Below are 13,598 nucleotides of genomic sequence, written 5' to 3'. Positions count from 1 at the left end.
AGTGCAGAATAAGTTTTTACGATTTATTAATTTTAAATTAGGTGTTCTGATCGAACTTTTAGATTATAATTTGTTATTGTATATTTTGAACTTATTAAGATTAAGCGATAGAAGAATTATAACTGACTTACTAAATTTATATAAAATAATTCATTCTATGTTTGATACCCCTGCAATTTTATCACTTATTAATTTCAATGTACCAAAAATATTGCAACTCGGCAAACCTACCAATACTGTGGCAACAATACTTCGACTTCATATGGTAAAAATGCAGTCATCAATAGACTTCACGCTCTAGGAAATAAGTATCAAGACATTAGTGACTCATTGCATGTTAAGTTTAGTTTACATACAACAAGTCCTACTGTCAAAGTCAGATGTGTTTTTGCCTTTTGTACTTAAAAATCACAAAAACTCTTGTCAAATCTTTTTCTAATGTAATAAAATTTTACACACTAATACGAAATTTATTAGTGAGTGCAGTGACTTTGTATGTTTGTGATTTTATTACTGGAGCTCAGGTAGCTATTGACGCAATAACCAAAATACTTATGGACCTTAGTAACAAATTTACTAAGGACCAAATAGCTAAAATTATTCCGAAAACTAATGAGATACTGGGGGCCCATAGGAAATATGTCGACAGAGATGGCGGCAAAAACTGCAAGTCTCGAAGGTGAGTTGATGGCATACAAATCTTTGTCTTCCACCGCAAAAACTCAATACTAATATTTGTGAAGCTATCGCAGAAGTAACTGAAAGACATTTTAAATCAAATGACATTATAGTTAAACGTTCCGGAAAGTAATGCAATTACTCAAACTAACAGGCTCATGGAAGATGAATCTACCATTAAAAGTATTTTATCGGAAAAAGATGTATCTATATCTGAAAATTTAAAATTTAAATATATCGGCTTGGAAAGCCTAGGAAAGATGTGCCGAGAGCAATAAAAGTAGAATTTACAAATCCCTCCATACCAAGAATGTTATTAAATAAGCGTCGATTATTAAAAAAGAATATTAGAATTTATCCCGATCAAAGTCCATTACAAATGAAACAACTGCAAGATTTAAGGGATGAACTAGACAGCCGTAAGGAAAAAGGCGAAGAGAATCTTACAATAAAATTCCTACCTGTGTGTTTATTCATTGATGGTCACAAAAGCCATATAACTTTAAATGTGAGTACTCTATGCAAAGAAAATGGCATCGAGTTGATTGCCTTGTATCCAAATACAAATAGAATCACACAACCAGCTGACGTTGCAGTTTTTGGTCCAGATGTGGTGGAAAGAAGTTCGTAACTTTCAAATAAAAAACATAAGTAGAGTAGTAACAAAACATGTATTTGCTTCTCTGCTAAAAAATGTAATGGATAGTGTTAATCCTGAAAATTCACGTCAAGGTTTTAGAACCTGTGGTCTTTACCTGTTCGATGAAAATGCAATAGATTACTCGAAATGTTTGGGCCAAAGTACAAGTAAGGGCGAAGAAATTTCAACTCATAGGAAGATGACATATAAAGTCGTCGGTCAAGAAAAGGTCAATCAAATTTGTACTTTTAAACGTGGCTTAGACACAACAAATGATGATGGTATTCTGTACGATTTGCACAATTTTTTCAAAGAAAATGTAACTGAATCTCAAAATGATGAAATGAAAAATGAAGCAGATGCAAACATGATATACTCGACTGAATTCGCTACTACAAGTTTTCATATCTCAAATGAGAGCAATACGACAAAAATAAATATTACTCTTACACTTATAAAAGCTTCAGAAAATAGTGAGCCATTGACATCTTCGGAATCTATTTATTAATTTATTTGACACTTTATATACATATAAGGGCGGGCATATTGCCTTAAGGCAATTTCTTCCTACCTACCCGAACAGTTCAGTTTGAGAAAATTATAAATACATGGACATATTGAATCTTACAATTTTATACAAAAATTAAAAACAAAGATTAACAAAATAAAAATATATTTAAAAAAAATTAACACTGTACTATGAAGAGAGGAGAGGGGATGGGAAGGAAAGAAGAAGGATAAAGGAACAATTTAAATATTTAGATGGCGACATTTTAATCTTGACTTTAATGTAAATAAAGAAGTGGCGTCTCTAACATTAGTGGGTAGATTATTCCACAATCGAGCGGCTACTACTGTGAAAGAGGCAAGAAAATTAGAGCGATGATAGGGTATTAAAAAGGTTTTCTCGTTACTAGAATGAAGAGATAGTCCGTGTTGTGAAAGAGGTTGGATGAGCTCTCTCAGATAAACAGGTGAAGTGGGATTATTTAAAATATTGTGAAGAAGTGATAGAATGTGAATGAATCAACAAGTGAAGCAAAAATCTGATTCTATCCGTAGTTTTCTGCAGGAGCCTCCCGAAAATAAGTGTTTAAGAAATACCGTAAAAAATCTGTTTATCACTTCAGAAAAATTTAGGGATATCATGGAAAAGAAAAAAAATGGATAAAGCACAAAAAGAAAAAGAAATCATATTTTTTTTTAATTTTATTTTATTAATGAAAAAAAAGAAGCGTACAGAGCTGGCTGTAGCTCGTAAAAAGAATGTCAGAATATTCCAATAATAATACCATCTCCTAGCACTTCCGGAGTGAATTAAATAAAATATTATCAGTAACGAGCCAGTGACATTTTGTTTTGTATGTAATCGTCTATGTCTCAAGCAGAAAGAGCTGTTGTGCTCATCGTGTAACAAGATGTGCCACCAATCCTGTGTACCGAAGAATCACGAAGAGAACCTCCCAGAAGAAGATGAAATGTCGGGATTTATTTGTCATAAATGTTACACTCTTGAAGATGACAAAAATTTTTCAGACGATACAATGACGGTAGATGATATGTTTAAAATGCTCGATGAAAAAGCCTAAAAATGCTAAAAAGCCTAAATGTTATCAAGCCTGAAAATCAATAAAGAATCAAATCTCTTTTTTTGTAACCGTTTTTTTATAATTTTTTATTATTTCTTGTATTATAACAGTGAAATTAAAATAATGGGTATTTTTCTTTGGTCTTACTGTATGATTTTTTAAAAATAATAAAGATTTTTTTCTATAAAACTCTTCTTGTTTTTATTTTCAAACATATAAAACTTGCGATTTGTCTGGTGGACAATAACTGTAACAAGTGCATGCCAATAACCGTGACAACACTGCCAATAACTATGACATTGAAAATTTAACTTTCGGACAATTTTCTTCAGACGTTTTACTTACTTAAGTACAATAATCTTACTTGAGAGCATTGAACAACTCGTCGGGTGTATAAAGACAAACTTTTGTTTGATATATCGGATTGAATGGACGGAGGGCGCTTAAATGGCTAATAACTATACCTTTTCCCCTACATTCAAAATTATATTATAACTTGCTTGAATATTAAAAAAAAACTTTACAAACAAAATTACGTTACAAATATGTAATAACAAATTTGAAAGGGACAACTTGCATTAAATCCATTTTAATAACTCTTAAGAGTTTTAATTGTAATATTTAAAATGTTACTATGACTTTTTAATGTAACTGCCAATATAAATCACATGTACTACCCTCTATTCTTAGATAAAATGAAGGGATTACTACATTTGTTTTATGAAAGTATTATAAAGTTTAGCTATATAAGAGCTATATAAGAATGAGTAGAAAAACACCGAATATTATATTGTTACTAATATTATTGAAAATTCAAACACAAAGTAACAGTCACCAATTAGCATTGATTTCAGAATTAAGAATAGTTTTGATTTGTGTATTTAAAATAATATATTTGTATCGCAACCATCTTTGCAACCTATATAAAAAAATATTCATGACGGACTCAACAGATATTCCGGTAAACTTACATTACGAACATAACGATATAATTATTGATGAAATAAATCAGCTGAATAAATGGGACTGGAACAAATATGGCTTAAAGATTGTTCACCAAAATATTAGAAGTATGTCGAATTTGGATAAGGGAGATGTAGGCAATTGGAATCAGTTGGCAATGGTGATCATCCATATAACAAAAATCGATTGCGAGCGGGCGATGTTTAGGAACTCACTCGCTAGCTGAGCGCTAGTAGTTAAACAAAACAAACACCCCATAAAACTTAACCTAATAATTAAAGATGAGCAAATTAAACCAAAAGAAAATGTAAAGTACTTGGGTTTAGAAGTGGATGAAAAATTAGCATGGACAAAACATATCAAAGCAGTTATAAACAAACTAGGTCCAATTATTAGAATAATAGATGTCTTTGACAAAAGTACAAAATTAATGATTTACAATGCTTTAATACTTCCACACTTTGTATATGGATTAATAATATGGTCGCAATGTAGTAAACATATGTTTGGTGTTTCTTTCTGTGTTTTTGATATGTAATGACCGTAGCATTTTAGATTGTGATTTGAAACGCAATTTGCCGTTATAGCTTTAACTTTTGGGTCAAGATTTTTTTTTTTTTCACCAATGTAGGCAATCGGAATCAGTTGACCCCCATTGCCCACACAACCTAACTTCGATGAAATAATCTTCTTTTTGTTTGTAGATGCCGAAGGTTCGTCCTAGAATGACAAATAAGGCTAGCTGGTCTATGGACCACTGGGAAAAAGCTATGAAGCTATGAAAATGGATGGATCAATGAGGGACTTTTTCTTGAATGGCTCAGGCACTTCACTCATCACGCTAAACCTTCTGCAAACGAACCAGTCTTATTGATACTGGATAACCATGCAAGCCATATTTCACTAGCCATCCACGAGCATTGCAATAAAAACCACATCCATATGCTATCTCTACCGCCCCATACCTCTCACCGCATGCAGCCATTGGATGTGTCTTTTTTTGGGCCACTCAAAGCGGCATACAGAAGAGAGTGCGACTTTTTTATGAAGAGTCACCTTGCCGAAAGAATAACGCCTTACGATGTGGCGTCCTTGGTGAAAAAAACATTTTCAAGTGTTGCTTCCATAAACAAGGGCGAAGCGGGCTTTAAGGCAACGGGAATATACCCCATGGATCCCAACGTATTTTCAGATGAAGACTTTATAGCAGCTGAAGTCCTTCAATCAGAACCTATCGTAGTTCAAGATACTTTTGACACTTTTTCTGTATTAACTGCTGCTGGAGTAGTTCGCTCCATCTCAATACCAACAGTTACTGTTAATATGGAACGTCATAGTCCTATTCTAAGCACATCCAGACATTCTTGTCCAAATACTCCTAAACGAGCGACTGCATCAACGTCTCAAATCGAAATGCCATTAACATTTGAGAACCAGCCGAGAATTCAAGATTTAATCCAGATGCCTAAGAAAACACCTGTCCTCAAGACAAAACAAGGAAGAAAAAAACAGCATGCAACTATTTTGACTTCAACACCAATAAAAAAGGCCCTGATCAAAAAAGAAAACGCAAAGAAGTCTAAAGCTGTGAAAAGCGAGGGAAAGGGTGTTGGAAAGAAAAGCAAGCCGCAGAAGGTGGGTCCTGAGAAAATAAAGAAGCAAATCCTGCAGGAATCGAATGATACTTCGATGTCCGATGTGGATACAGATGACTTGTGCCAGGATGATGTATAAGACCTTGGTAACTGTTGTCTTGTATATGGCGAATTCGGACGAGACAACGAAGTTTGGTTCGGTGCACTTCTTGTGGGCTTTGGGCTCATGCAGAGTGCACTGGGTGGTACTCAGCCCATAATTATGTATATGATATGTGTTGACTACCATTGCCATACGATGTTGACAATGGTGATCAAACCCGTTTTTTTTTCAATTGTTTATAAGTCCTAAAATAATAAGCCAAAGTGTTTGAAGGTGATCTCAGTAAATAGTTAGTTCATTGAAGTTCGTAATATGGCTAAATAAATAAATAATTGAATTATGGATTTGATTTTATTTTGATTCCCGCTTAAGTGATCCCCATTACCTACAGCTCCCCTATCTAATTGATTTTTCTAAACAACCTCTCATGTGAATTCAATATCATTATTTTATCTGAATGCTGGTTGGATCTACACTACTTACCCAGAAACATAAACGAATACAGCAAATGTCACACAAAAAAAAAAAAAAAAATGTTCTGGCATAGAGGTGAATGTCAAATTAGGATTACATGTGAATGTAGAAGAAATTGTGTTAACGCAGGCAGATTTCTTAAAGGTTACTATAGAACAAAAATTTTCATTGTTAGCTATTTATAGGTCACCATCTTTTCAGAATATTGATCTTAACACGTTGTATCCCGGAGCCGTAAACACGTGATTGTGTATCCGAGCGTTGGGTCTCGGTCCCGTGTTTTCACGTGGTGTACCAGCTATCTAAAAATGCGCATTTTATTCTCATCTAGTGACTTTTATTAGTACTTTTTTGTAGTTTTATGAATAGTAAATACTCGAACCATTCCAAAGCTGTCATCTGATTTGCAATATCGGTAAATGAAACGATCTCTTTTATCGATTGAAATCACATGTTTTAAAAATTTTAGAGTTTATTTGTTAGATTATGTAGGTTATTTAGTCTAAAGTAATCATTTTTCGCCTTCTGGAGACCACATTTTGCAGTCACCGGATCCATTCCGAGTGCGAAACTTGCAGGATCCACCGAACAGGTTGTCAGAGGATATGTCCAAGAATGTTTTAATAGCTATACTTGCCACAGAAAAAAAAGACAAACCCTGTCCAACCTGCAAGGTGTGTGCAAAGCACAAAAAAGGAGTGAGACCCGGTATATGTGCAAACATTGCAATGTGGCTCTTCATAAAGGCCAATGTTGGCAAAACTATCATATAAAAATGACTTATTAAATAGTTTTATATGAGAAGTTTCAATTGATTTAACCCAGTATTTTCATAATTATAACACTTTTAAGAAACCCTTCACAAAACATAAGTTTAAACAAAAATGGGCAGAGCACGGGGTAAATTTTATGTGTATTTGACCGGTGCTCATAGTGTTAAAGGATATAAACAATACAAGAAGTCAGATCGTTTTTGGAGATACCAATTTCAACGCCATACTTCATAAACACAGTCATGCTAATGATTATACATGCTTCCTTGCGGAACTTGGATTGAATCTAATCTTAGACTCCCCCACAAGGGAGCGAGGAGAGAGCAAATCATATATTGACCACATTATTACTAAACACATCTCAATCTTTGATACTTTTATTATTTACTCTGGTATAACAGATCACCACACTATAGCACTTTGTATCAAATCTATAAATCCTCCAATTAGAGAAAAGATATCTTGCATATCGAATTACTCTAGCTTTCTAAATGATTTTCATGGAGAACAATGGAAAAACGTCTATATGGAGACAAATGTTGATAGATGGATGTGTTTGCTTAAACTCTTAACCACTACTTTTGGAATCTCTAAGTTCAGTCATATCACTCCACTACTCGAGCTCGAGCTGTTTAGAATTTTTCTCTTATGCGACGGTTTTCCTTTTGCCTTCTTTTTCTCTACTTTTGATGTTGTCTTTAGATTTGTTTTTGTTTTCAGTTTATCTTTTTCTTTAGCTTTTTCGGTCTTATATTATTTTTCATTTCTAGGGCTTTTTTTATAGGAGTTGAAGTAAGAATTGCAGAATGTTCCTTTTTCTTTCCCCTCTGCCTTTCCTTTTCTTTAATTTATATCATTAAATAATTTTAATTTATATCTGTCTCAGAGCCTTTTTTCTGCGGCAGAGCTATTGAACATACACCAAAAGAAACATGGACATCATCTTTGCCTTTTACGGGAGCATCTGTTTCTGGTATTTTTATTTGTTATGATCTGCCGATCCATATGAGATGCTCAATAGCACAGCAAGCTCTCGGATTGGTACACATTGAATTTTCAACACGACTTGCTTTGCCGATTCGATGTTTTCTTCGGTAACTGACGTTGTTGGGCGTCCAATATGTTCATCATCATCTAAGCATTCACGAACGTCTTCGAACCCCTTATACCATTAGTATGCCCGTGTTTTCGACATACACGGTTCTTCAAAGACTTTATTAAACATTTTTAATGATTCGGCACAGGAAATTTTAATAGCAACACAAAATTTTGAGGCACGCTCATAGTTCTAATTTTTTATCCATTGTAAAAATCGCCAACAATATTTTCGACTCACTCAAACAGACGCTGACAGAATACCGAACATTCAATCGCCGTCAAACTTTCACAGTGCTGTCAACGTGACGGCAAAAAAAATACCGTTTGGTGCATTGCGGGCAATTCAAATTAGAAATTCTTGTTTATTTTTTATCATATGTTATATGCACCACTCACCACAAAAAACTTCTCAGAAAAAAACTACTGATTTTAATTTTTTATTAATCTACCAATTTCTACCGATTTTTAACAGGCAACCCTACTGATTTCTTGAGACCGACTTTTGCAACACTAAATTCAATCAGTTTCGTTGAAGACAGTGCGGTGTTAGGTTACGTTTTTCTGTTCTAAGGTAAACCTTACGTAAAGTGTTGAATATGAAAGACATTGACGAAGGTAAGATTTACTTTATTACATAAAAAAATCAATTAATTAAAATCTGTTTATTATGTTTTGGGTACTATGAAATATGTTGTCAAGAATATAATATTTTAGATTTTTCGTTCATATTCAATCACAGTTTTTTAAAAAGTACCACTTAGTACCAAATTATTTTAAAAATTTTAAATAGCGACATTCATTGATTAAATACATGTTTAGTAACTTTTACGGCTATTTACAAATAGTAAAAAAGAAAAAAATCAGTGAGGCGGCTTTACTTTTAATCACACAAAGATATTGCAAATTTAACAGTTTTCAATAAAATATTTGAAAAATACATTCATAAGAGATTAATGGATCATGTTAAAAATCTTAATATACTAACTTTCAATCAACATGGCTTTCAGGAAAAAAAAGGAACCGGAACAGCCCTAGTAAATTTAGTAAATTTTATTCAAACAAACATGGATACTGGGATCCCAATCACGGGAGTAATCCTAGATTTCAAATTTTCCGTTCGCGTTATAAAAAATCGCGTTCCTCATAAAGTGTTCTTTTCTTAGAAAACTCGATTATGTAAATAAAATTAAAACATAATAATACATACGAGGCGTATCCAGAAAGTAAGTGTAATGAGGCTCTCACGACCGGGTGGATTTTATTTTTTACATGTTGGCTACACTTCTGTGTAGCCTGACCCTCCCCTCCGCAACGAGACCGGTTCGAGGTCAGTACGTTGAGTAGTGCCGACGTGAAAACACGTTTTGTGTCAAATGTCAATCCAATCTCCCGCCAAGTGCGAAATACGCGGCGTTATCCGTTATCTCGTTTGGAAGGGAAAAACTCCGGTTGAGGTTTATAATGAGGTGAAAACTGCATATGGTGATAAAGCTATGAATCGTACAAGTGGTGTAGCGAGTTTAAAAACAGTCGTACGTACGTTCAGATCTCTACTACATTAAACCATCACAGAAACCCTCGGATATCGGAAACTGTCCACGAGGTTGGTTTCAGGCCTGTAGTGTGCAACCCAAGGTTCATCTCCTTGCAAAGACAGTATCAACAGTGGCGACACACCTCTTCATCCTCTGTCAAAAAGTTCAAAACCACAATTTTGAAAATCATGACATCCGTGTTTTGAGACTGTCAAGGCATAATTTTAATTGAATATATGCCTCAAGGGGAGATCATCAACTTTGCAAGATGCTGTGAAACCCTAAAAGAATTGCGGAGGACGATTCAGAACAAGAAAAGAGGCATGCTGACAAAGGGAGTCTGCCTGCTGCACGACAATGCCAGACCACACACGGCCAACGCCACGAAGGAACTGCTCGCCTCGTTTAAATGGGATGTCCTGAACCATCCCGCGCATTCCTATAACCTAGCACCTTCAGATTACTATCTGTTTACCTCCATGAAGCTGCACATGGGAGGAAAAAGGTTTTCAACCGACGAGGAGGTAAAGGAGGAGGTGGAGAAGTGGACGAAGGGGTTGGCGGGAAACTACTTCGAGGAAGGCATCAAAAAGTGGATACCCCGCTTCACCACCCGCATTGAGAGGAATGGCGACTATGCCGAAAAATAGCTTACATATGTACTACGGTAACCACGTAATTTTTTTGTTTCAATAAAAAAAAATGTAACCTACAAAAATTCAGTACACTTACTTTCTGGATATGCCTCGTACATATAATATTTCCTAGTTTATTGTCTTGTGTACTGTTGGATATTGCAAATACTATATATTTTTTATATTCTTTCAACACGTATCTGAAGAAATACTCGACGAAGATGTTGGATATTGTTTGGACGTAAGGAATAAAGAAGACGACAATACTCATTTTAGTATTAGTGGACAAGGAATAATTGATTTGGGGTTTGTTTTTGAACAGTTACAAGAAATCGCAAAACACGACCATGCTTTACAGTGCTCCATTATAAATTTAAAGTTTACATCAGAAATTCGGAAAGGTTTTTACAGCACATTTTTTTTGAAATAGCAAATTTTTGAAACATTCAGATCATAATGAGTCAAATAAACATAAATCACACGATAGTTTCTGGAGTTATGAGCATAGGTAGTGGATTTTCTTATTTAGAGGAATTAACATCGGTGGTAGATATTCCTTTTATGAATACTAAAACATATGCAAAGGTCCATGGAAAAGCTTGTAATTGGTGGTCAATTAGTGCTCTAAAACAAATGGAATTTGCAGCGAAACGAATGTCTGAATATGCCAAGTCGATTGGAAATGTGAATAAGGATCGAATACCATTAGTTACAGTTGTTGCTGATGGTTGCTGGTCCAAGCGATCATATTGAAATAATTATTCAGCTTTATCAGGAGTTGCAGCCATAGTAGGCCAAACATTTGGAGAAGTCTTATATATGGAAGTAGGAAATAAATTTTGTATGACATGCGCTCTTGAAGCAAATAAAAATATTGAAGCAGTTGAGCATCGTTGTTTTAAAAACCATACTGGAAGTTTGACGCACGGTGTTATTTATTTAAAAGTAATTTCGGATGGTGGTTCAAGTTTATACAAAATAAATTTAGATGCCAGACCAATTTCTCTAATTCCATTATAATGGATAGGATACAATACTTCACTTCTCAATTAGCGTTACATACACAAAGCCTTATAGCAAGTGTTGACAAAAATATTGTAGAGAGATACAATAGCATTGTAGCTAAATTTGTAGGCGGAAAAATAATTGATTACTCCAATAAAGGTTCTTACGAGGAAAGATGTGAAGCTGCTGTGGTCTCTTTTAATACTAGAAGAGCACATTACCACTTGCACAAACAATTTTCGGGAAAAAAAAATGATGAGGACAAAGTATGCAATTGAGTAGAAAGCGTCAAAATAAGTATCGAGCAAAGGCAACAAATCGGATTTCCAATGATCCTGATTATGGCAGTAATGCGCAACGCCCAGATATGGAGAAAATATATTCACAGAAATAACAAATATATTTTTGAAATCACTCCATTTCAAAAGAAGAAAGGGCCAATATTGAAAGAGATACTATTTTACAAGCGGGTTGTGGCTGGAGTCGCATAGAAAAATGATAACTGCTTCGTCATTTGGTAAAATTTGTCATATCAAATCAGAATATGGCAAAGATAACGAAAAACTGGCAATTCGTCAGCTATCGGAACAAATATCTAAAAGCATAGGTAAATGGGGGATTTTTGTAGATGAAGACCATGGGCGCACAACTCCAGATGGTTTGTGTGATGACATGATTGTTGAATTAAAATGCCCTTCATCAGCATCTGGACTAGATATAAGAGAGGCAATTCTGCTTGAGAAAATTCCTTTCTTAAAAGTGAACAAAAAAATGACATTACAATAAATACGAACCCTGATTGGTTCAATCAGGTGCAAGGGCAGCTATATATAACGGAAAATAATATTTGTTTATTTGCGTTACGGACTGGCCCTGACCGCCCGATACATATCACATATGAATACCAGAAACTTAAAAGGGTGTAAGTGCCATAAATAACGAAAATGATTTTATTTAAGAAATGGATAGTATGTGCCAAGGCCAATGTCCTACAGAAGGGTATAAATGCCATTGTAGTACAAATAATATTTTATAAAAAATTCTAAAGATGGCGTTGGTTGTAAGTACCAACATCTGTTTTCCTTTAAAAGGTGTTAAGTGCCATCGCCAGTCATATGCTATTTGTATCAAAATGGTTGACAATGAACCGGTCTCTGTGAATAGTGGTGGCGTTAAAAGACGTAAAAAGGGGGAAAAAAGTGCCCAAGTGGCCCGAAAGAAGCTAAAAGATTCTGGACAAGAATATTTTACATCCAATAGAAAGTTGATTCCTGCAAAACGACCCCCAAATCAAGAGGTTTGTACATTGTTTTAAATCTTCACCGGTTGTCTCTACTAGATAAAATGTCACTCATCATGCGCTAGGGATGTGCCAACCTGTAATTTTCTGCCAACCATGACATAGTTTAAATGGAGTATTTGTATTGAATTCAATTTTTTAAATCTCCCGGTCAGAGGTATTTGGGTGAAACTTTATTTTTACTTGTTTTTAGGAGGGCAAAAAAAAGAATTTAAAAATATATTTTTTATTATAAATTCGTTTAAAGATAATTAAACCTTAATAATTATATTTTCATGGATATTTTCGTAAATATTATTATTAATGTGTAAATAACTATGTTAACGGCATATCAGAAAATAAGTTACGCCCTAATGATTGCAACCGGGAGAAATTACTATATCATTATTACACTCCACCACATTTAGTTCCTCTAGTTTAGTTTCTACTGAGTGATAGATATTGACCCTAAGTCCCTAAGATACGCCCACGGTTGCGTACCTATATTATCTATGTTGCTTTCATTCACTTCATTTTTTATTTTAGTGTATCTGCAAATGCAGCTATAACTGCAAAGAAATACCTTTCGAACAAAAGATGTCATTGTTCACGGAATTCTATGCGTTAAAAAACAATGAAAAGCAATCTTCTTTTCTGATGGGATTAATCCATTTGACAGAAATTAAAAGAAGAAGGCATGGAACCTATGAATCTCCTGCTCTATGTAGGCGACAATGCACCGCATATTATATGCTTCCAGATGGCAAGGGAAATGTTGTCGGTGTGTGCAAAGCAACGTTCATGAACATTTTTTCCTTTTCTCCAAAAAAGATTCAAGTACTACTCGATAAAAAGAAACAAGGACATACAACCTACTTGGAATCAAGAGGAAACATCAATAAGAAAAAACGAAAATATTCAGACGAAGATGAGGATGAAATTAAACAACATGTAAATATGTTTCCCAGACTTGTAAGTCATTATGGTCGAGCGAGATCAGAGAAAGAATACTTAAGTCCAGATTTAAATATACATCGTTTGTTTAAAGCATTTAAGATATCTTTTCCGGAGTCAAAAGTCACATATAAGTTCTACTCTAAAATTTTTGGAAAGGAGTTTCCGAATTTAAAATTTGGCCAGAAACGAACTGATACATGTGCAACGTGCGACCTCTATGTTGCTAAAATAAATGCCGATCCATCTAATAAAACAATACTGAAGAATCAACTTG

General features: G+C 34.4%; 1 protein-coding gene across 1 annotated transcript; it reads left to right on the top strand.

Annotated features, from left to right (window-relative positions):
- Window positions 1-554: 554 nt before the first annotated feature.
- Window positions 555-5,762, top strand: LOC148280456 (uncharacterized). The gene is made up of 2 exons (XM_088228323.1): window positions 555-679; window positions 4,647-5,762. Exons 1-2 carry the CDS (start codon window positions 555-557, stop codon window positions 5,602-5,604), a joined length of 1,083 nt encoding a protein of 360 aa, XP_088084449.1. The 3' UTR covers window positions 5,605-5,762.
- The last annotated feature ends 7,836 nt before the right edge of the window (window positions 5,763-13,598 follow it).

The sequence above is a fragment of the Micrasema longulum genome, unplaced genomic scaffold (genome assembly GCF_059751315.1).
Source record: "Micrasema longulum isolate JH-2025_06_02 unplaced genomic scaffold, ASM5975131v1 h1tg000578l, whole genome shotgun sequence".
Classification (NCBI taxonomy): Eukaryota; Metazoa; Arthropoda; class Insecta; order Trichoptera; family Brachycentridae; genus Micrasema; species Micrasema longulum.
This window is presented reverse-complemented; position numbering and strand designations above follow the sequence as displayed.